General features: G+C 36.7%; 1 protein-coding gene across 8 annotated transcripts in view; it reads right to left on the minus strand.

Moving 5' to 3' along the window:
• Positions 1-734: 734 nt before the first annotated feature.
• LOC106668411 (protein groucho) overlaps positions 735-25,358 on the minus strand; it is a 194,656-nt gene continuing 170,032 nt past the window's right edge. For 5 of the 8 annotated variants that reach the window (XM_024227037.1, XM_024227036.1, XM_024227034.1 and 2 more), the window contains exons 10-17: positions 6,941-6,994; positions 6,709-6,876; positions 6,458-6,637; positions 6,311-6,402; positions 5,321-5,570; positions 5,073-5,252; positions 4,529-4,972; positions 735-1,747 (exon numbers count right to left, since the gene is read on the minus strand). In XM_024227037.1, coding sequence (XP_024082805.1) covers positions 1,640-1,747; positions 4,529-4,972; positions 5,073-5,252; positions 5,321-5,570; positions 6,311-6,402; positions 6,458-6,637; positions 6,709-6,876; positions 6,941-6,994 — 1,476 coding nt within the window. In that variant the 3' untranslated portion in view covers positions 735-1,639. The remainder of the gene's footprint in view (positions 1,748-4,528; positions 4,973-5,072; positions 5,253-5,320; positions 5,571-6,310; positions 6,403-6,457; positions 6,638-6,708; positions 6,877-6,940; positions 6,995-25,358) is intronic. The other 3 variants (XM_024227038.1, XM_024227040.1, XM_024227039.1) reach the window with 3 other exon arrangements.

Genomic DNA, 25,358 nt, shown 5'->3' on the forward strand with positions numbered 1-25,358 from the left:
ACTGAAGATGGTGAAATGGACAAACACATCTGTCAATCCAATAAAGTTAGGCCAAGTATCAGCACCGACCAAATTACATTGCCACACAGAATTTTTGGATAATTTGTGCACAAAATTGCCATTTCAGACTATTTATAGCGATTAATATTGTTAAACCCACCATGGAAGATGGTAAAATGCTGAAAGGCTTCTGACAGACTGATAGGACGGACGACAGTATGACAGGAAAATGTCTAAGCTGTAAGAAAACAATAGATAAACCAAAATCAAGTCTTAATCTTAACACAAACATGGATATTATAAAAAATTATGGATTTGAACACTGATCATAAACTGAGTTAATTTAACTTCTACAATGGTAAATTATAATCATTAATCATAAATTATAAGCGGATAGTATTCGATTTTTTTTTTTTTTTTTTTTTTTTTTTGGTAAGGGTATAAATTCATCCAAATACGTACTTTTGAAACTCCTTTATTGTTATTTCCAAAACGGGGATAGGAAAATTTGCTTCAACACAATTATATTGCACCGTCACAAACTTGAATGCCCCTGGTTCATATCCCTTGTCAAAAAGTCTAAAGCTTTTAACAATTAAAAAGCTTAAATTGTTTATAATAAAAATCAAAATTTCCATCTTTTTTTGTAATTTTTCTCAAATATTTCAAAGGGAAAATTGATATATATGTATACATATATTTATAATTTGAAATCAAATGATAACACCTAAGAATAATATTTTCTCCGTTTATTTTGTTTTTTTCATTATAATTTTAAGTACAGTACACCTAAATAAGTGCTATTAAACCTAAATTCCTATGTACAATCACTGTTATTGCTTAATTAGAAACGTCAAAAAGATGTTTTCCTTAAAACAATTTAAATGAATAACAATTTTATTATTCGCACCCTTCCAGATTCATCATTTATTATATTCAATAAGTATTCTGTCTAGATTTTGCTAAACAATAATGAGCTTAATTAAATATATATTTTAAAATATTCAAGGTGAATGTCGGCCAACGAATTAAACATAAATTGCTTTTTGATCTTAAATACAAAACTGGTTTCACATTATTATAAATTCGGCAGATCACAGAAATTGAACTAACAAATTGTGAAATCACAAAAATTAAAATATACAAACATTTTTATATTTAAGCTTATTAATTTATTTTTCATAAACGTAAAGACTACATACTGTAAATACTTAAACACTTCTTTTCTTTTGACAATTTTAAACTATAGAATTTAGGCTAGTAAAATATTAAAAAATAAAGACTGTGCAGTTTTTATTCAAAAATTAAAATTTCAAACATAATATTTCTCACTTCTTCACTTGTTCAACTTGTGACTTTCAAGTTCCGTAAATACTTCCTCTTAAAAAAAAAATGTACACAGCCACACTGAAATATTTCCCACATTTTTTTTTTTAAAGAATCCGTTCAAACATGCTTTCTCACATAATAAAATCTTTTTATTTATTTATTTTTTTGTCTCCACCAAATTTTCCTCCTGCAGAGAGATCGCAAAGGGTTCAATGTTTCTTTTTCCCATTTATCACTGGGCGTAAACACTAATTTGTACAAGTCGGTGGGGAGTCGGAACGACAATGTAGGTTTACACTTCCCACGATATCTAATAAATAACTTCATAAACTGTGGCCTTCTTGTCTCCTGATCCAGTTACAATGTACTTGTCATCTGCAGATATATCGCAGCTTAAAACTGATGAAGATTCCTTCGACTGAAACCAAACAATTACATAATTATTATCACAAAATATAATTAAATCAACAAAATAATATATATACAGTAGAACCGCTATTATGCGTTTATTTATTATTTACTGTTTATACATTGTCCTATTTTTTGGCGACAACTGCAGTTATATACAATAAAAACAATGGTGTAATTCTTGCTTCTACGACCACTAGGTCATTTGTCTTTTGAATGTAGGTTTGCTTAGGTTTTAGCGAAGAATAACTATCTATTCGGACAACCAGGTGACTCTGACAGCAATTACCACACTGGAAGTAACATCCAAAGTCATTTGGGACCTGTCGAACATTAGGGAAAATGATAAAATTACCCTTGTCGGTGTGTACCAAGGGGGGCTACAAAGAGACCGATCATTTTGGCTAAGGAAAGTTGGATGAGGCCTATTGACCTGGATTAAAAAATAACCGTTCAATGGGAATGTCCCCAGGAAAAGCATGTGAAAAAGGTAATCGAAGGACCATCGTAGAAACTAATGACATAACTATTTAGGGTGTTGGGACTAGAATGTTGGAATGCTAACTGGTCACTGCAGACTCGAGGCATATAGAGTGATGTAAACGAGCCTTGCAGATATTGCCAGGAAAAGAGCCAGCAGAATATGTCTGGTGGTGCAAAGCTTATGCTGAAATTTCTACTGTCAATGACAGAGTGTAATTAACTATTTGCTGTAAATTGACGGCAGACTTGAGATTGGGTTGGCAGTCCGGAGGCAGATCTCGGTCTTATCCGTCCAGTCACCGAGGTTGGGCTCAGGGAGGGTGCTGTTACCATTTATTTCAATGTGGCACTGCGGCAACGACAGGTGGTATAGTGTGGTTGAGGCTCGAGACCCCGAAACGGCTCACCTCGAGTCCTGGTCCACGGCCCTTTCTCAATCCAGGTTCCTTCATTCTATCCTGTGACCCCTCCTAACCCTTGGTTACAAGGAGGGTATCCAGGCGCAAAATAATGGTGCAGCCTAGAGGGTGTGACAACCTCTCTGAAGTACAAGCTGTACTCGTGTCGGCATGGGCGGTGGGTGCCTTATCAGAGGCACACGCGGGTCAGTGTACCAGATCCTGTCTGCGAAGATGGGGGAGGGTGCACGACCATCTGAACTATGGGGTAACAAAACGTTCCAAATCCAGCCCATGTTACGTTGGGAATGGATTCGTGGTGGCTTGTGGTGACGCCCATGGTGGGAACTGAGAGGCTGTCTTCTATCTGTGACCTTCGCACGAAACTTGCATATGACCACCGGTATACACCAGGCCTCACAGGATACGGCGGATTGGATGGCAGTGTATAGGCGTTAAGAAGCAATGATTATGCTCGATAGTCCCTCGAATGTGTGAGTAGAAGCAGTTGGGAATGAGTAGTGAATCGGTTTCTCCTACTCGAGTATGCTTTGTATTGTTGTATGTATAACCGGCGTGGTACCCTTGGGGAAGCGAAGGATCAGACCACCTAGGCGTGAGCCTATGGCGTCCCTCAAATGTGCATGGCAGGTGTAGGCTGAGCTCGACAGGAGGTTTTTCTCCTCTAGGGGATGGTTAGAAATTCCACTTTAAACGAAACCGCGGCCGGAGCGGATCTGGAAGTTTCGACGCTGGTGAAGCCCCAATACTCTGGGAGATAGAGTGGCCTTCTCTATATATGGAGTGCGCGGGTGACCAGGCTGGTGACGGTCTGGTTATCCTTTGCGCGCGGCATATGGTCTGGTGCTCAATGCAGATCCAGCCACTTGGAATGGACAAGCGGGGAGCGAGGTTGTCTTGTCCCTTTGGGGCTGAGCTGCCTCTACACTAATGCTGCGGCAGTAACACTATTCTGTCATATGTGGAGGTGCATCAGCTCTCATCTTGAGAATCAAAACGTCCGGTAAGGCCGAATAAGATGACCGAGTATGCGGGAACCTTACTGTTACCTTTATTCAATTAGGGTGATGGAATACTCAATATTTACCCAATCACCATTTAAATATATTACACAACTAACATAATCTCTGAGAGTCGATGGAATACTCGATTCCACCATCAACTCTCTCACATCATTCACGCTAATAAATACATTCCCTCTCAACACAAACTAGATATACAATAGAACAACTCCAAGAATCATAACAGGAGATCCAGATACTTGCTGCCGTACTCAAGCACAATTCTCACATCAGGTGGCATTCCTGTGCGACTTTTGTATGGAGCCAAGGAATTGCACCCTTCAACTAGGTGAGACACATCGAGCAACCTTGCTCTTCATGCCGTACATCATCCATATGGCTTGTTCCTAATCAGGTAAAGATGACCCTTCTTCTACGAGTCATGATCCTCCCAGAACCACCTATTGAGAGATAATGCTCTTGATATGTAATAGCTTCTCTGCCGATCTGGCCCACTGATGCTGGCACATTCTTTTAATCATTTTTTTTATATTTTTTTATTGCCTTCTTAGAGTCTAGGAGGGTCTGATCGCGGTGGTTAAGACTGAGCCTTGCCTGCTGATAATTTATGTTAATTTTTAATTCACTAATTTTCTTGGTCCGCTTGACCAATTAATATCTTTCAATTAATTAAGGTTTTTAGTTGAGATAAATTCAAAAGGTGGGGTTGAGATGGTAAGTTAGTGTCCGAGTGGATCGAGGTCACGATAGCTCAAGTGGTTGAGCAGAGGCGTATCTAGTCGGAGGTCGTGGGTTCGAATCCCGCTCGTGACACTGACTTTTTTATTTCATTTTTAGTGTTTATATGTGATATGCATGTCTACTCACTTGGAAAATTGAAGCACCATATGGTGTCCTCCAAGCATTTAGAAGGTTGTCCTTTCCCGTCGAAACAAACCACTTTCCACAAGCAGCGAATCTCAACGATAGAACGCATGATTCATGGAGATGTAATTGGTACTTGTCTGACTTTACGGCATGAAGAACTTCAACGTTTGAGTTTTCCATGCCGACAGCAAGCCAGTCGCCAGTGGGGCAGTAGCCCAACGAGAATATCTGCGATGTGAAGTCATGCTGGTGGAGCTGTCTGCCTTCGCGGAGATCCCACGACCTGACAGTGTTATCAAGCCCGCCGGTCCAGAGTTTTGTCCCATCGGCAGAAATGTCGATGCACGAAGCGCCATCAGTGTGACCTTGAAATTGCCGAACGAGGGTTTGGTTTTGGAGGTCCCAGACAGCTATGTTTCCATCTGAGCAACAACTAAAACAGACCTAAAACCCACAAAATAATTTGATTGTTTTAAATGGTACATTTGTAATTATTATTCCTTTAAATCAAAAATTTAAAACAGGTGAAGATATGACATATTACCTTCGAATCTGGGCTGATGGCAAGTGCATAACAAGCAGGAGCGCTTGACGTTAATTCTGCTTTAATCCGAGGGGTGGGAGAAGCCAAATCCCAAATGCTAAGGTTACTCGCTTCTCCGCCAACTATCAGTGTTCTTGCGTCAGGTAATAACTTAACTGACCTAATATAATTGTCTCTTTGCTAAAATCAAAAAATAAAACAAAGTCAGCAAATAAATAAAACTGCATATTTAAGAAAAGAAAACTTACAAGGCAGTCCAATTGAGAAACAGGTGCTTTCGCGCCCGGTTGGCTTATATCCCATACTTTGACACATCCTTTTCCACCCGTGTAGACGTATTTTGTAGGATTGCTTATCGTGACCGCGCAGACGACCTCTCCATGCACGAGGGAGTTGATCTGCCTAGCATGCCTTGGTATACCCGGACCGACTAAAGCATCGGTAGGAAAAGGCACCGGCTCCAACTGTCCACCACCATTCATGTGGAAAGAATAAGCCCTGAAACAACAATAAAATAATTAAATTCACTAATTTCGTGGTCCACTTGACCAATTAAATCATTACAATTAATTAAGGTTTTTAGTTGAGATGAAAAAAAGTTAATGGCACGAGAGGGATTCGAACCCACGACCTTCGGCTAGATACGACGCTGCTCTACCACCTGAGCTATCGTGACCTCGATCCACTCGGACATCAACTCCCCATCTCAACCCCACATTACGAGTTTTCCCTCCTTGTCGTCGAGAATCCAAACCGATTACACGACATTTGAAAAATGGCAAAAGGAGGGAAAACTCTTAAGGTGGGGTTGAGATGGGGAGTTGATGTCCGAGTGGATCGAAGTCACGATAGCTCAGGTGGTAGAGCAGCGGCGTATCTAGCCGAAGGTCGTGGGTTCTCAACTAAAAACAACAACCAATTAACAAAAGAAAACACTTCAACTAAATAATTCTGAATTATGATTACAAAAAAATGCTTTAATGTTTAAAATATTTAACATTTGAAAAATGAATTCAGGCAAAAATAAATCGTCACTATAATTAAAAAAAAAAAAAAATGGTTGGATGGACTTAAATTCCAAGTTTGTCCTTATAAGCTAGAAAATGTTGAATGAACAATAAACAGAGGAGGGAAGAGGTCAGAAATTTCTGGGGGCAGTGGGAACTGAACCCATGACAACAGGGTCTATGAGCTTGGCAATTCAAAACAAATTTACAAATCGATGTGTAAATACTTACGGTTTTCCGCCAGGAATACCAAGGCCGTTACTAGCAACCGCAGGTACCCTCGGGTGTGGATGAGAGTCATACCCCATCTGAAAATAATCACACTATAAACCATTCGACTGGATATGCACGCTGATAAAAAAAAAGCTGATTATATACCATTGCGGCTCGAGCATAAGGTGAAAAAGGATCGGCTCTTGGTACGGGATAATGAGAAGGAGGTGCTGCAGGGATTAGAGGAGCTTTACCACTTCCATTGCTTCCACCACCACAACCTCCACCGCTACTACTACCCGTTGGGGTACTAGATTTTGATACTGGCGTACCAGGTTTGTCCAACTATTTTAAAAATTGATATGTGTGTTTACCAGCCGGTTAATGAAAATTTTTCTACTTTCATTGGTACTCACATCTTTACTTTTGATAGAAGGTGTACTCCTATTACTAGATAACGAGTCACTTCTACTCCTTGGCCTCTCAACCTTAATGTTTGTAACAACTCCACTCTTCTCAGAGCCATTCTCTCTAATATCTCCACTGCTAATGTGCTCACCATTTTGTTGTGGAGAATTTCCCTCCTAAAGAAAAAAAAAACAATAGAAATCGTTTCACATTATTTTACAATGTTTGTCAAATCTTTACCTCATTTGCAACGTCAACAACCAGTTCTTGATCACTTTTTTCACCATCACTGTCCTGAAAGGGGACAAATTAACATTATATTATTTAAATGAACAGCATATAGTATAAAATAATAATGTAAGTTGGAAAAAGTTACATTTTTTGGGCTAAAATAACACATTTTAAATTATCAGGACTTGTTATGTAAAATGTATGTAAATGTATAAAATGTAAAATGCTAAGTTATATAAAATTGTGGACGTTGCCTAAAAATTTAATATATCTGACAGTCTACACTGAATTTTGTTTAAAGATTTTAAGAGAATGAAAACAACTTTTGGTTTATTTAATGATAAATCAATTAAATTATTGATTCAATGAAAACATAAAAAATTATCTTTGCTGTTTTCTGGCAAACAAAAATATAATACACTCAATGGCTAGGTTATTATTAAGACACCCATAAAATGACAAATATACCGATACTGATCTGATAGACCAACCAGCGAGAATAAGCAGGCCAAAATGATCGGTGATGACCAAATTACAGGTTCATCACTCAGCAAAGCACACAAAAGAAATCTCAAATTTTAAGCTAGCCAAGCTTACTCTAAGTAACACTGAAGTCAGTGAAATGATAAAACATGATAAACCAACCCAATGAGGATAGACAGACCAAAATGGTCGATTATGACCAAATTACAGGCCTATTGACCAACAAACCATGCAAACAAATCTCAAAATTTAACACGCTCGCCAGACTGTTATGATTAATTAGACACACCTAAAATGGAAAATTGCCTAAATCCATCTGACGACCAACACAGCGAAGATAAACAGACAATTATAAGTTTTTGACCCTGTAAACAACACAAAGAAATCTCACAATTTAAGATGTCTAACCAGACAATGTTGACGAATAAGACACACTGAAGATGGTGAAATGCCAAAACATGTCTGATAAACTAACCCAATGAGGATAGGCAGGCCAAAATGGTCGAACACGACCAAATTACAGGCCCGTTGACTAACAAACCATGCAAACAAATCTCAAAATTTAACTCAGCTCGCAAGGCTAAGTTATGTTAATATGATTAATAAGACCCCGACTGAAGATGGCGAAATGCTGAAATGCATCTGACAGTTCGACCCAGCAAGGAAGCACCATTCTTGCGTGTCGTGGGCACTCTCAACACGACACACAAGAATGACATATATACACAGAAGACAAACACTTTGAGCCCTGAAGATGATCTCAATAAAGATCGAAACGTTGGCACGATAAAGAAAATGTTTTTCTGAAACCTACATCACACCAGACCGCATCTCACGATTTCTGAATAATTATCAATTAACGGTCACTAATCACCACACAAATTTCACAATTTAACAGAGGTAAGAAAGTTAGGATGCTATTATTAAGACACCCTTAAAATGGCAAATTGCCGAAATGCATCTGATGACCAACCTGGCAAAGATAAGCAGACGAGAATGGTAATGATCAAATTACAGGTTTTTAACCCTGTAGACTATACAAAGTTATTTCACAATTTAATACGTCTAGCCAGTCTATGTTACGATGAATCAGACGGCGCAATGCTAAAACACGTGTGATATACCAACCCAATGAGTTTAGGCAGGCCAAAATGGTCGGTGATGACAAAATTACACATTGACAAACAAACCAAGCAGAAAAATCTCCAATTTAACACAGTTAGCCAGACTGTTATGATTAAGAAGACACACTGAAAATGGTGAAATGTCGAAATGTGTCTGACAGTCCAACCCAGCAGGGGTAGACAAAACAAACTAAGAAATCCCAAAATCTCACACAGGTAATGAGGCTAGGCTTTCACACAGGCTGTTATTAAGACCCACTGAAGATGACCAAATATGATACTCATTGTCAGACCAACCCAAAGAGATAAAGCAGACCGAAATGATTGGTAAAGACCAAAGTACAGGTTGATCATCCCGCAGTTCTTACAAATAAAAATACACAATTAAACAAATATAATATTCAGTGGAAACCGGAGGACTCCAACGATCCAGACTTCCAGATTATCCGGACCTGTTTGTTAAAATATTTTTTATAAATTATTTGGAGATCGTGAGGTCTGGTATAATAGTGTATAGTGGTATAGTCTCACGATCTCCAAATAACGATTAATTAACGGTCACTAAACACCACACATTTTTAATAAATTTTTCATAATTCTCAATGTATATTAATTTTTTAAAATTCATAAACGTAAAAATATTGAACACCGCAATAATCTCAAAGATAAAAATCTCTAAAAATTCTAGAGTAAGTATTCATTAAAATTTTTTTAAAACACTTCAATATTGTTTGGTATACCATATAATAAATTAAATGAATGTTTACAAAAAATATTCATGAAAACCTCTTCTCTGATCATAGGTACAATGGTACAATGACATTTCTAAAATATTAAAAAAAATTTTTTTTCTTTTTTATCCTTCAATTAAAAAATGTTCATAACGTAAAATTTATCATAATAAGATCCAGTGGCATCGAGGGTGGGAAAGGACCAGCCATTTCCGACCTAGTGCCACTCGCCCATAAGAGCCACCCCATGCCACCTTCACACACCGAGCCGAGAACAAAATATTGATGTGTTTTTTCCACCCCCAGAAAAGAGCGAGGGGGATGAACGGGGAGGGAATCGAATACTTTATATTCTAAAGGGTGTACAACTCTTTGCCTTAACCTCCCCTCGCCCACAGTTTTTCAGGCATTGACAATTTTGAAAGCGACCTGGATGGCGAAGACACACATATTAAAATATCTGCTTTTTTTTTTAAACAAGGGGTACCGAAATGAATAACTTCGAACTATTACTTGCTGTTGGAAATTTTACATGCAGCAAAATCCAAAATTGAAGAACAGAACTATCCTTAATTAATCGGGCACACACACGACACGCAAGAATGGCACAATTACACAGAAGACAAACACTATGAGCCCTGAAGATGATCTCAATAAAGATCGAAACGTTGGCACGATAAAGAAAATGTTTTTCTGAAACCTACATCACACCAAACCGCATCTCACGATTTGTAAATAAATATCCTTAATTACTTATTCCAAGGAATGAGAATCTTTTTAAGTAGATGGTAATTAGATTAATCTCATCATGGAATGTAGCATATTGTTTTTAAAAAGAGGAAGGAATTTCCACAAATGACAACGAAGTCTGGGACTTAGGATTGGAAAGAATGAAAGGAGGTTGGAGAAATAGTATTCTCAAGGGGTGAGAAACTCATTCCGACTCTCTTTTTTCCACCCTTTTGTCGCTTTTCCATCTGGTTAATGTGTTCGGCACCTTAATATTAAAAAAGTTCAATATTCAAAATATTCAACTTTGTTTTAATGTCGTGTAATATATGGTAGATATTTATGTGATGGCGTAATTTTTGGTCAAATCGCTTTTGGTTCTTGTAAAGACAGAAAACGGAACCACGGGTTGGTCAGTAATTTAAGAGCTGACAATAGTCGCCCCGGGGCTAAATCGGATTCGAGAGGATATTCTGCAAAGTCCATATGGGATTTCAGGACGGACGTGAGTACGGAAGCATAAATCCCGGCCGTGTCGGCCAATCCCTTTTCAAAAAGCGTTTACCGCGAGGAAATAAAAACCGTCGGCCGGCGGTGGAACGAAAACGGGGAAAAATGTTAAGTCCGTCAGAACGTTGGGAGAGATAAGAGTGCCGGCTTAATTGATCGGTAGGATGGCTATATATAAATGGAGGAGGGTGGGCAGGATGGAAGGGTTAAAAGGAGGGACGGGTAGGAAATGGGACGAGGTTGTCACTGTCTGTCACAACCCACCTTTCACACACACACCTTCCGTTATTCGCATGGATTTAAAAACAAAATTTCAATTATTTTATGTTTGAACATTCAAAGAGGAACTGGCAGTAAATCAACAAATATCGGTATCGCAATTTTTAAATAAGTAAAAATCATATATACGAGCTCGAAGTAAACTACGAATGTTTCCTCGTTTTAATGAAAACATTTCCTTTCGCACGTCACAAAATATTGATCTAATAGAACGTACAAAATTAACTAGACGTAGAAGAACGTGCAAAAGCTGGGTTGCACTCAAATTTAAAAGAAATGGAAACCAGCATGATTGATAATTGGCAAAGGGAGAAAAGTGTAGGCAGTGACAGACTTTTGTATTTCTGCGCGCAAAGATTACAGCAGACGCTGACTACAGCCAAAAAATCAGAAAGCAATGATGATAAAAAAGTTAAGAGCAGAGACATCACAGATCCGCATAGTTAAAGCAATGGTATTCACAGTAGTAACTTATGGCTGCTAGAGCTGGACCGGTAGGCTGAGCGAAGACACATGCTTTTGAACTGTGCTGTTCGAGAAAAATTCTGAGAATGCCTTGGACTGCAAAGATGATCAAACCTGCCATACTCCAGGAAATAAAGCAAGACTGCTTACTCGAGGGAATAATATTACTGGTAAAACTAATTTGGCCATATAGTGAGAAGACACGATACCCTGGAGAAGAAGATGACGATAGGGAAAATGAAAGGTAAAAGGAAGAGAGGCCGACCAAGGGTAAAATGTATGGACGATATTCTGGAGGTGACTGTCACAACCATGGAGGTGTCGGCCAACAGGAAGCTCATGCGTGAACCGGTCTATGAAACAGAAAAATTAAACCAGAGGAAAATGTTTTAAATGTGAAACCGGCTGAAATAAAATAACAAATGAGCATATTTCATGCAAATGCAAACATCATTGGATAAGAGTTGCAAGTATAGCCGAGGTCACCCACAATTTTAATTTAAACAAACTGGAATGGCATTAGATTACATTGAAAAGGTGACTGAGGTGGCACAGATGACACATAATACTTGGACTACTGGATTTTCCTAGATATATCTCCTTATAAGTATTTAACAGAAAGAATATTTTATGTAAAGATACTAGGAGTTGAGTCATCCTTAACAGCCTTAGAACGGGTGTTTTTCAGGGCTCCGTGCTGGGTCCTACTCTATTTAACATATTTTTAACATTTAGGACATCAAATCGTCTTCAGACTTAGCACTACTCGCAGAGGACACGTTTGTACGAGTCTCTTACAGAATTGTTACCATATCAAAAGAACTAACTATAGAAAAATGTTTCGAAAATTCAAAAATTGGAGAATTACGTCAAATATGAATTTTTTTAGGCCTTTATCCATTTTAGATCATTATGGTGGTTAAATAACGTGACGTTCATTTGGACAAGAGATAAAATTTTGGGTTCCAGGTCGAGAAAAAATGCTCAGCTCTAGCATGAACGAAAAAACGTTTTCACACCAAAAAAATCTTATTGAAGTACAATGTAAACAAACTGGAATGGCATTAGATTACATTGAAAAGGTGACTGAGATGGCACAGATGACACATAATACTTGGACTACTGGATTGTCCTAGATATATCTCCTTATAAGTATTTGACAGAAAGAATATTTTATGTAAAGATACTAGGAGTTGAGTCATCCTTAACAGCCTTAGAACGGGTGTTTTTCAGGGCTCCGTGTTGGGTCCTACTCTATTTAACATATTTTTAACATTTAGGACATCAAATCGTCTTCAGACTTAGCACTATTCGCAGAGAACACGTTTGTACGAGTCTCTTACAGAATTGTTACCATATCAAAAGAACTAACTATAGAAAAATGTTTCGAAAGTTCAAAAATTGGAGAATTACGTCAAATATGAATTTTTTAGGCCTTTATCCATTTTAGATCATTATGGTGGTTAAATAACGTGACGTTCATTTGGACAAGAGATAAAATTTTGGGTTCCAGGTCGAGAAAAAATGCTCAGCTCTAGCATGAACGAAAAAACGTTTTCACACCAAAAAAATCTTATTGAAGTACAATGCATCTTCTGTATAGGCTAATATACGTGAACTTAATTATAAGCTTCAAGTTCAAAATAAAGCTTTAAAGAATAGCAGGAACTTTCCGAGTGAACCAGTGATCTAGTTAGTCTACAGAATCTTCGTTGACTCATAATATGAAATTGATTTATGGATGCCTTTTGTCGAGCTTTACGACAAAACCGGTGTTCAAAAAGGTTACTGAGATTTTGCTTGTCTTGTCATTAAAACCTCCTACCGGCCAAACTTCTGTGAGAATTTTTCCCCTAGCAATAAATACAACAGTACGATAAATTTCAGCTGCCTTCAGTTAATTAAGCAGGATTAAAATAGTAGGTAAAAATGAGCTTTTCGGTTCCACGAAAGGGCCTGACGGTAAAAGTTAAGTCGACAACGGATCAGGTAGCAAAATTCAGGTAAGTAAACCCCAATAGGAAGACGCACCAAGTTTTCGACCTGCAAACAGTCCGGCTCAAGATTTACCCCCTGGACTTTAATTCTGCCAGGAACTGTTATGGCAGTGTAAAACCATCCAGAAGTTCACAAGACAGAAAAACTGTACAAAATTCTTGTCTTGTTTTTTTCATTTCAAACTAGCAATCTAGCCTCATAATCACATTTATTTTTATTGATGGCTACATGTTAAAACACTAACATTTCCATCTAGAACATTACAGTCAAATAACAATAAAAACAAATGTAGACAATAGAAAAGGTGGACGTTCCTAGTTTGAGAAGGAATAATATTTTCCTTTGTATAAATTAAATACTTTATTAATTACTATTACATTTTTATTGTATACTGAGTGTGATTTTCACATGAATAAATAGAAACGAGGGAGGTAATGATTCTTCTAATAAAAAATAAATATTAGTTATGATTCAATTAATTAAGGTTTTTAATTGAAATAAAAGTCAGTGTCACGAGCGGGATGGATTGAAAAATGGCAAAAAGGACGGAAAATTTAAAAAAGTGGGGTTGCGATGGGAAGTACGTGTCCGAGTGGATCGAAGTCACGATAGCTCAAGTGGTAGAGTAGCGGCGTAACTAGCCGAAGGTTGTGGGTTCGAATCCCGCTCGTGTCACTTTTTTATCTCAACTAAAAACCTTAATTAATTGAATGATATTAATTGGTCAAGCGGACCATGAAAACTAGTGAATTTATTAGTTATGATGTGAGGAAAACTTTTATGAAAAGAACTATAGCCAAATTTATTTTTGGAATTATTTTATTCGTACCCTATACTATATTTGCAACATGTTCAAATATGAACACAAAATGGTGTTTTCACAGTACCAAACTGCAAGCACTGCCCCTGAAAGACACATGCCATCAGAAGCAACCAATGCTGGCACTCATTGTCAGGGATAAAGGGTCAAGACCTCGAGGCAATCGTCGATTAAGGCGACGTGGTGGGTTCGAGAGGTGTGTGAAACTTAGAATCGGGAACGGATCAGCTAGTAGCCAAAAATAACGTTAAGTTCGTTGTGTAAGGTAAGTGACAAGTAGCTTTGACGATTTGTCTGAGGACTTTTGATTAGAAGGGTTATGCGCTGGATGTTGGATGACTTGACAGAACCCCACAGTTCCATTCTGTGCGTCCAAAGTGGTTTTCGTATTTGTCCAAGCTTTCGTAAGTCTTGTATGGGAATTACACGTCAGTCTGCTGTCTTGATATTGACCTTAGTATCTGACTTGATTGACTCAGTATATCTTTGTCGTACGTGTGATCAACGTACACTGAGTACATTTTTCTTCCTTCGCCTTGTCCTCCACTTTTTGTACCAGTCTTCGATAAGCTCAAGGTGTTCTTGGATGTAGAACGTAGCTTGGATAGGATTTGAGTAAGAGTAAAAAATTGTTGTATCGTCCGCGTATTAAAGCGTATACGTAGGTCAGATCAGCAGTAGATATAATATAAGGTATGGGACCAACAATGCTCCCTTGTAAAACGCCGGCTTGTATCTGCCTTACTTCCAGTACTCGTTGCTGCACCTCACTCTGAAGCAGCGGTCTGTTAGGTAGGATTTCAGGATAAGATAATCCGGAATGCAGGAATGCTGAGATCGTCGTGGAACGAGAGGTGAATTTGACGATTTGTCTGAGGACTTTTGATTATAAGGATTGCATGAGTTGGATGTTAGCATGTCTTAGCAGAACTCCACAGTTCCACAACTGTGTATGTATGTCCTAAGTGGCTGCAGTAAAGTCTTGTATAACGTTAGTTGATTCTTTACGGTCAAGACTTATTTTGGTCTTAGGAGCCTTCGTAGTTGCCCAAGTCTTCTGTTGTCTTTTATTTTTTGAGTGGGGATTCTACGTCTGTTCTCTTTGTATAGTCCTAGGTATTTGACTTAAGTGGAAGTCGGTATCTCTGATTGCCAATGTAAATTGGAGGGCAAAAATTTTTCAATGTGAACCTACACTAAGTATATTTCCTTCATTCAGTCTTGTCCTCAACTTTTTGCACCAGTCTACAAATAAATTCAAGGCGTTCTTGGTTGTTGGAGGTATCTTGGATTGGATTCGTGTCAGAGAACAGAATTGCGGTATCGTCCGCATAGGTTGTGATATTGGTATTGGGGTGTGATCGGTGAGCATTACAGATGATATAAAGGGTGGGACCAAGAATGCTCCCTTGTGGGACGCCGGCTCGTATCGGTCTGTTTTCCGAGAACTCGTTGCCAAACCTCACTCTGAAATGAGGGAGTTTTTTCAATGTCTGTTAGGTAGGAGCTCAGGATAAGATAATAAGCGCTTAATAAACCATACCCAGGTGCCGACCTTATCAAAAGTTTGTGCTACACCTAGGAAGCACCCAAATAATACTCTTTTTTTCTTAAGAGTAATGAGATACCGTCAACCCTGAAACCTTGTTGGAAGATGACAGAAGCCAAACTGGTGAGAAGGAATAATTTTATAAGTATCTAGGATGGATATTACGCACTTTAAAAGGAATCTTTCACCGATTTTGGCCAAGTTCATAAATTGATTTTTTAAAATTTTTCCTGTGAATCTTTGAACTTCAATAACAAGATCTGTTTTACAATTAGCTTATGTTCATTATGAAACCCAAGCGAAAAATGAAGATTAAACTGGGAAATATAAGTATTGAAAGGAATTATGACCACCAATTTTATGGAAAAGAACAACAAAGAAAATGTAATATGCACTTATCTAATATCAAAATCGAACTAGTCCAACAAGCATTTTACAGCACAAAAATTGCTTGGGTAGTGAATTTAACTATTGATTGCAAGGAAGTTATTATCCTTCAACTTTATTTCACTGTGATAAAAAACTAACAAAAGTCCTAATATTTTTGAGCTCTTTTTGTAAACCAAATATTTTCCTTGAGAAGTTTGATTTTGGCCAGGGAAAATTAAATTAAGAGGACTTAGAAATAAATGATGGCCATAACAATTTTGTCTTTCGGATATTTTTATCTTTGTGACTTATAACCTTTTCACTAGTTGTATATTTTTACGGGAGATCGCGGTAGTCGAGTTAAGGCGTCCGACTCGTATTTGCTACGCTATCGTTCCTGGGTTCGAATCCAGGCACACACCATGGCTTTTTTAATTGATAATAATATGAAAAACGTATTGTTAAGTGTTTGATCCCTCGTCCGCTACACCCAACGTAGATGGACGTTATAATTGTATGTGCGTTTATGTAATTTTTGTACGTTTTATTTTTATGTATGGGATTTTTCACAGGAATTGAATGAACTTTATTTTCCCTATTAAAAATAGTTATTTTGTAAGAAGACTCTTTTTTATGAAGGTTGGAAAATGCATTAATGTAATTGGAAAAGTATTAAAAATGAAAGCCAGATATATTTTGATATGTTCACCGCAGAATTTTTCCATTTCAGATATAATTTTGTTGTACCTTCTGCCTTTAAATAAAAGCTTTTACAGTGAATGATTTTTTTTTCAGATGAAAATATTCGAAAAAGTTTTACGTGTGTGTGAGTGAAAAGGCCAAATTGAAGCGTTTTATTCAAGGAAATTCACTAAAAGTTGAAGGGCGAGGGGGAAAAACGGCAAAAAAAAGTAAATTGCTGAAGGCTATAAATTAGACTTTTCCCTATCACATTTTTAGATTTTCCCCTCCCCGATCCGTTTCACATTCGGCCTGGTCGGAATCGTAAATAATGGAAAACTGACATGGGAAACAAATCCGAGTTAGACTGGAGGGAGGAGATGAAAGTGGTCGCGTACACAATTTACTTCGACGGCCCAACCCCCCGGCCACCCGGGTGTACCTTTCGGGGGTCCGTCCTGCCGGAAGTTGGCACGTGACGAGATCGATCAACATCCGGTTTTCCATCTACGGGAGGTAAATACGCCTCCTTTTGGCCCTCGTTTCATTCCTTCGCTCACACCTCTCGGCTTGACTCTTTTCCCATCGGTATTGAAAAATGCACGGATTCTATATCAAATCGATCCGACTCCGCGCTCTCCTGAGACTTAATAGCCTAAAATTACCCCAGTTCTTTAGGACTTTTAGCCTGTTCAACTTACAACTAAACTGACACATCTTAAATTAAAATGGCTGTATTTCGATTTATGGATCAATTTGGTTGGCTCAAAACAGCGAGAACAAGCGGTCCGTAATGATCGGAAACAATTAAACTACAGCTTTACCTCCTTCTCAAGATAAAACTTAAAAAAAGTTTTCTTCTAAACTTATTTAGTATTTAATTTGTTGGGTCGTAAGGAGCGGTCCAGAATGAGGTAGTTTAGAAAAACACCTTTTTCATTGTTTTGCCGACGTTTCAACTTTTATTCGGGTCATCTTCAGTATGCACTGAAATGTGGTGGTATTCTTCTAGTGTCATATTGGTTTTGTGCGAAACTGTTGCGACATCATAAAATCTGTATGACACCACAAGAATACCACCACACTTTATGCTCTGAAGATGACCCGAATAAAGGCCGAAACGTCAACAAAAATGAAAAATGTGTAGAGATTAGTGACCGTTAATCGATAGTAATTCAGATATCGTGAGATGCGGTCCGGTGTGATGTAGGTTTCAGAAAAACATTTTCTTTATCGTGCCAACGTTTCGATCTTTTATTGAAATCATCTTCAGGGCTCAAAGTGTTGTCTTCTGTGTAATTGTGCCATCCTTGTGTGTCGTGTTGAGAGTGCCAGTGAGATATTCACAAGAATGGCACAATTACGCAGAAAACAAACACTTTGACCACTGAAGATGATCTCAATAAAAGATCGAAACGTTGGCACGATAAAGAAAATGTTTTTCTGAAACCTACATCACACCCGACCACATCTCACGATATCTGAATTAAAAATGAAAAAGGTTTTTTCTAAATCACCTTATTCTTGACCGCTCCTCACGACTCCAAACAATTATTGAACAACGGGTCACTAAAAAGCACACTTTTTGGTATTGTTTATGAGAAAGTAGGTTGGCCTAAAACAAAGAGATCAAGCGGACCGTAATGATCGGAAACAACCAAACAACAGCTTCCCCTCCCTCTCAAGATAAAACACCAAAAAAAGTTTATCCAACCTACTTCCTTGTAAACAATACAGGAATGAGGTAATTTAGAAAACGCCTTTTTCATTTTTTTGCCGACGTTTCGACATTTATTTGGGTCATCTTCAGTATGCCCTGAAGTGTGGCTCTGGTGTCATAATGGTTTTATGTGATATTGTTGCGACATCACAAAACCTAAGACACCAAAAGAATATCACCACACTTCAGGGCATCTGAAGATGACCCGAATAAACGTCGAAACGTCGACAAAAAAAATGAAAAAGGTGTTTTCCTAAATTACCTCATTCTTGTATAGTTTGCAAGGAAGTAGGTTGGAAAAACATTACAAAGTACACATATTTAAAAATATCCGTATTGACTCCAGAGATAATGAAAACAAGCAAAAATGATCGGAAACGACCTAACCAGAGGGCATCAGCCCGCTGACCTCAAGAAGTTAGTCATCAACTCATGACATGTTATGAAGTTCAATAATTTTTTAAATCACGCAACACGAATTTGATGTAAAATGTAACTATTTATTAATGCTGGAAAAGGATGATAAGCCGAGTGCCTATGAATGTGATAACATTATCGATTAAGTGAAACTGTTTAGCAATATTTTAAAAATTATTGAAAAACTGTGCTAAAGCTTTAGTAATATTAATTATTAATTAATTTGGAGTAAATTCCTACTAATTTTGAACGTTAAAAAATCTTCACTAATGTTGTAAAATGTGTTCAGAACATGATCTGATTGTGAGACTATAGTTTGGACATTTTCAATCATGTTTTAATGTTGCAGTTTTAAACTAACTTTTATCTTCTTGTAAAATGTAAATAATACTAAAAAAAGTTGAGAAGATAAACTTTTTCTGCATTTCACCCTGAAGATTCTCGTTGTTTTGAGCTAGCATACATCCTCGCAGACAATATCAAAAAAAGTTTTTAGTGACCTGTTGTTTAATAATTTTTGGGATTCGTAAGGAGCGGTCAAGAATGAGGTAATATAGAAAAACACCTTTTTCATTTTTTTGCCAACGTTTCGAACTTTATTCGGGTCATCTTCAGGGCATAAAGTGTGATGCTATTCTTGTGGTGTCATATTGCTGTCACAACACTTTCACACAAAACCTATATGACACCACAAGAATAGCACCACAATGCCCCGAAGATGACCCGAATAAAGGTCGAAACGTCGGCAAAAATATGAAAAAGGTGTTTTTCTAAACTACCTCATTAATGACCGCTCCTCTCGAGTTCAATAATTAAAAAAAAAGAAAAAATCTGTGTAAATTTATAGCAGCAATTTTAAATTCCAAAGTAACGGGGTTGGAAACTGCATTGGAGATTTTTTTCGTACAATTTGGTTTACTTGCTGGGTTAGCCAGACACGTTTCGCCTTCTCGCCATCTTCAATCCGGTATCCAAGACCAAATTCAGGTCATCATCCCAAAATAATTCCTGCCTTACAAAAAGGTCTGCGGCGGGATGGACATTAAAAAAATATATATAGCAAAAAATTTGCGACCCGATATGAGAATTATATACAAATACAGTAGGGAATCTTAAGAGTACCCTATTCCGATTTTTGGAGGAAACCAGGATAATTTTTTAGTATATCGATTTTTTTATTGCAGGTAATATTATTGTATATACATTTAACAAGTTATTATTGATAGATGTATTCTTTGTTAACGGTTACGTTAGAATGTATTTATATGCGTGAATGTATGTAGTAGAAGAGCGTCCGGAATATCAGAACCCAACCGACTCCAAAGGATAATATCGACCAAATCTTCAATGTTGGGTATCCAATACCAAATTCAGGTCATTACACCAAAACAATTCATGGATTACAAAAAGGTTAGGATGGACATTATAAAAAACTACATACAAAAAATTTGCTACTCGTTATGAGAAATGTGCTCAAATCGAATCTTACGAGTCCTGCATTCCGAGTTTTGAAAAAACAGAGGTATTTTTGAATATATAAATTTTTTTAAATGAAGGTAGTCTTAATATTGTATATATGTTTAACAAGTTTGTTGATAGATGCATTCTTAGTTAACTGTTTCGTTAGAATGTATTTATATGCGTGAATGTATGTAGTACAAGAGGTGCCCAAGACCAAATTACAGGTTCATCACCCGAAAATAATTCCTGCTTTACAAAAAAGTCTGCGGGATGGGCATAAAAAAAAACTATAAAAAAATTGCTACCCAATATGAGAATTATGGTCAAATATAACAGCGAGTCCTAGGAGTACCCTATTCCGATTTTTGGAGGAAACCAGGATAATTTTTTAGTATATCGATTTTTTTATTGCAGGTAATATTATTGTATATACATTTAACAAGTTGGTTGATAGATGCATTCTTAGTTAACTGTTTCGTTAGAATGTATTTATATGCGTGAATGTATGTAGTACAAGAGGTACCCAAGACCAAATTACAGGTTCATCTCCCGAAAATAATTCCTGCTTTACAAAAAGGTCTGCTAGGGATGGACGTTAAACAAGTTATATACATATATGAGAAATATGCTCAAATACAGCATCGAATCGAAAGGTCCCTCATTCCAATTTTTGAAGGTAATCTTAATATTGTAAATACGTTTAACAAGTTTGTCGATAGACGCATTCTTAGTTAAATAGTGTTATTCTTAGTTAGAATGTACTTATATGCGTGAATGTATGTAGTACAAGAGAGTCTGGAATATCAGAACCCAATCAACTCTAAATTATCGTAACGACCAAATAATCCTCAATGTTGGGTATCCAAGAGCAAAGACGTTCTCATGACATGAATCCTATGGAACACTTATGATGAAGAGATGAGGCAGACAACGTTCGCCGCCTCCAAAAAGCGTTGAAAAGCTTTAACCCAATAAACGAAGATCGTTCTGTTTCAAAAGACGAAATCTGATGCCTTTGAGACTTTTAGGGTTTCCACGAGGCCAGAGGAAAAATGCGTGTTATTAAAGAAGAAATCTAGTAATAAATTGTTCTGAATTGATTTTGGTGAATTTTCTTTCAAACCATTATAATGTATTGTATTAAAATTCATGAATTTCTGATCTCGTTTGTAACTAATACAACCATAAAAAATATATGCAGTTTGAATTACAAAAGAAAATAAGAGTGTCAGGTTTTTGCCTTTGTATGTATTTCATCCATTTTATCCAAAGCTGTATTAAGTTGGTTCGATTCACTTCCATTTTGTTAATGATATTCGTTTAACGTTGATTTATTTATTAAGGTTCGTGTAAAAATTGGATGGACAGCCGTGTTACCAGTTGTCAATAATAAGCATGACCCCTTTCCGAATCGATAATGTCACATCAGACGGCCAAATGGGCAATCCAAACCCCGGCCGGCCATTAAATTTGTTGTATTATTTGTTATTTACAACCGGCCGATGAAACTCTGGACTGGACGTTATAAATTTCGAGACCGAAAGTGCATGTAATACAGGATGAAAATGTTGTACGATGCAATCGGGCCATTTTGAAATTGATTTACACGACCTCAACCCGGATTAACAATTGAAAAACGTGATTGAGACTAAAAAAGGTTATTTTACGGATGGGATTTCTCCTGAATCATTTCGCATGTACGATTCGACCTACTACTAATTGAAATTAGACCACGCCCTGGTGCATCCCGTTCAATGGGAAAACCACACATGCCCACATACAATTTACGCGTTTTGTTTTTCTTTTTGTCTGTCTCTCTACATTGAAGTCAATAGGGTTCAACTGTCGGCTCTAAGATACGACCTTTCAAAATTAGAGGTCGACACGTTCCACCTCAGTCCACACACCCACACCATTAACATTCTCATCCATTCTCCGTCCGACTCGTCAAAGAAAAATATATTCACATTCGTTTGTCCGATGACTCTCATGATGATTCCTTTCAATCGATCGCCTACACGGATACCCATCACGGTTTCTTTATCAAACGTGCTTCCTCCGTGAAAACATTTCTATTTTATACTCTTCGCTCGTGCCGGAATCCCGGGGGTAACGACCTATCGGACAACGCGCGTTTTCCTCAATAAATAATAATTACAAAAAAAATCATTATCGAACATCAAGTCGTATGTACACTTTTTGTCAGCACGTGGAAAAGACAATAATCCATTCAGTTGAAATTGGTTATTCGTTACGACCAATAAAATTAAAATAAACAAAAGTTTATTTTTACAAATATCGACAAGTTGATTACAGATTTTTTCATTGCGAGTTTTTTTATAATTAATTTTTATGCCTGATATGTAGTTTGCAATGCAAACAAGCAAGGATTGGATTAGATAAAGCGTTCTAAAAAAACCTTTCATTTACTATTGAGACTATTGGTATTTCAGAATCTCCTCTTTAAAAAGTCGCTATAATTCTTTGTTGATTTACATCTCTGTTAAGCAGTTTTCATTAAATTTAATTGAGGAAAAAGCACTGAAAATCAAGGAAGCACTGGGCAATTATAGGTATTTCAGCATCTTTTTTTAAAACAGCCCTATACTTTTTTATTGTTTGTTGATTTACATCTCTGTTAATTAGTTTTCATTAACTTTAATTGGGGAAAAAGCACTGGGAAACTAAAAGTATTTCAGAATTTCTTTTTAAAAAGTCGCTGTACTTTTTTATTCTTTGTTGATTAAAAACTCTGTTAAGCAGTTTTCATTAACTTTAATTACGGAAAAAGTACTGAAAATCAAGGAAGCACTGGGCAACTATAGATATTTCAGCATCCTTTTTTTAAAACATCGCTATACTTTTTTTATTCTTTGTTGATTAAAATCTCTGGTAAGCAGTTTTCATTAAATTTAATTGAGGAAAAAGCACTGAAAATCAAGGAAGCACTGGGAAACCAAATGTATTTCAGAATCTCTTCCTTAAAAAACCGCTATACTTTTTTATTGTTTGTTGATTTACATCCCTGTTAATTAGTTTTCATTAACTTTAATTGGGGAAAAAGCACTGGGAAACTAAAGGTATTTCAGAATTTCTTTTTAAAAAGTCGCTGTACTTTTTTATTCCTTGTTGATTTATATCTCTGCTAAGCAGTTTTCATTAACTTTAATTACGGAAAAAGTACTGAAAATCAAGGAAGCACTGGGCAACTATAGGTATTTCAGAATCTCTTTTTAAAAAGTCGATATACTTTTTTATTCTTTGTTGATTTACATCTCTGTTAATTAGTTTTCATTAACTTTGATTGGGGAAAAAGCACTGGGAAACTAAAGGTATTTCAGAATCTCTTTTTAAAAAGTCGCTGTACTTTTTTATTCTTTGTTGATTAAAATCTCTGTTAAGCAGTTTTCATTAACTTTAATTACGGAAAAAGTACTGAAAATCAAGGAAGCACTGGGCAACTATAGGTATTTCAGCACCCTTTTTTTAAAACATCGCTATACTTTTTTTATTCTTTGTTGATTAAAATCTCTGTTAAGCAGTTTTCATTAATTTTAATTGGGAAAAAGCACTGAAAATCAAGGAAGCACAGGATTAAACAGAAGCCTTGTGAGAACTTTTTTTGTGAAAATTCTATGGCGACTATTGTTAATTCAGAATGCGTTTTTTTAATAACTTTTTTATTTTTTATTGACTTATATACCCTGCTACGCAGTTTTTCTTAAGTTTAATTGGAGAAAAAGCACAAGAAATCTAGCAAGCAATGAAGCACTGGATTAGAGAAAGCCCGGCGAGAAACGTTATTTTATAAAATGATTATTACAACTGTTGGAATTCAGAATCTATTTTTAATAAATCGCTAAACCTTTTTTAATTCTTTGTTGATTTACATCCCTGTTACGCGCAGTTTTCCTTAAGCTTAATTGTGGAAAGAACTGGAAATCAAGCAAGCAATCAAGGACCCACTGGATTAGATAGAGCATTGTAAGAAACGAGTCCTGAAATTATTATTGTAACTATTCGTAATTCAGATTGACTTTAAAGAAAATCACTATAGTTTTTATTCATTATTTATTTCTATCCGTGCTACGTAGTTTTTCTTAAGCTTAATTAGAAAAAAAAGCAGTAGAAAGTCAAATATGCAATCGAGGTAGCAGTGGATTAGACAAAGCCTTGAGAGAAACGAACACTTTTTCTAAAGCAGGGCTGTCAGAAGGAACCTGTTTTATCGAAGGGAAAAAGTTAACAAAATGCTGCCAAAACAACTTGTTTTATATGTGGTTCATGTTCAGTGCTATTTAACAGCAACTTATCCTCCACCTTAATATGACTCTTTTTTCCTTTTGACTTCTGAAACAAGTTTAATGTTGTATATCTTGATCTTGGATATAATGATCTAGATTTTTCCTTCGTACACAATATTTTGTGTAAATGTTTGTTTAAGATTTAGCTCATAATAAAGTTTATCTATCAATCTAGATGTGTCTTTTACATGTTAGACCGATATATAATCTTGTTCGGCGATCAAAATAACAATTCAAAAGCACCCCCAGCCAATTAAGCCAAGCAACTTTAAACAATCAAATTAATTATGACTTTACAGCTGGGAACTTGTTCTGTTTATCCGCGCTGTCTTGGTCTGTCAGATTATTTTCGACTTTTCGCCATTATCAGTGGTGTGTAATTAATTTAAACACTTAAGATTTTGTTTCTCCTACAAATCGATCTCATATACTGAGAAAGAAGAATGAAACAGCAAGGCAATATTTCAGTTTATTCTTGACCTTTCGATTCCAGCGGAAAGATTGATCTCAAAAACTCAGATCGTCTATGTAATAAAACTAAAATGGGATTGCCACTAATAAGACTTGGGAAATTGTTTTCCTGGAGACTGCTAAAAATGAATGTGGGGTAACACATCCTATGTTTAGAAGTTCTTTCTGAGCTGGTCCTTTGATGCATAGTTTCGTATGCTGATGTCCTGGTGTACCAGTAAACCAAGGATATATTTTAACCCATTTTTTGACGGATTTAATCTTTTGGAAATTTTATATAGCGCAAAAGGGTTCGGGGTCAACTTGGCCATAGGTA

The sequence above is a fragment of the Cimex lectularius genome, unplaced genomic scaffold (assembly GCF_000648675.2).
Source record: "Cimex lectularius strain Harlan isolate CLEC.00 unplaced genomic scaffold, Clec_2.1 scaffold67, whole genome shotgun sequence".
NCBI lineage: Eukaryota > Metazoa > Arthropoda > Insecta > Hemiptera > Cimicidae > Cimex > Cimex lectularius.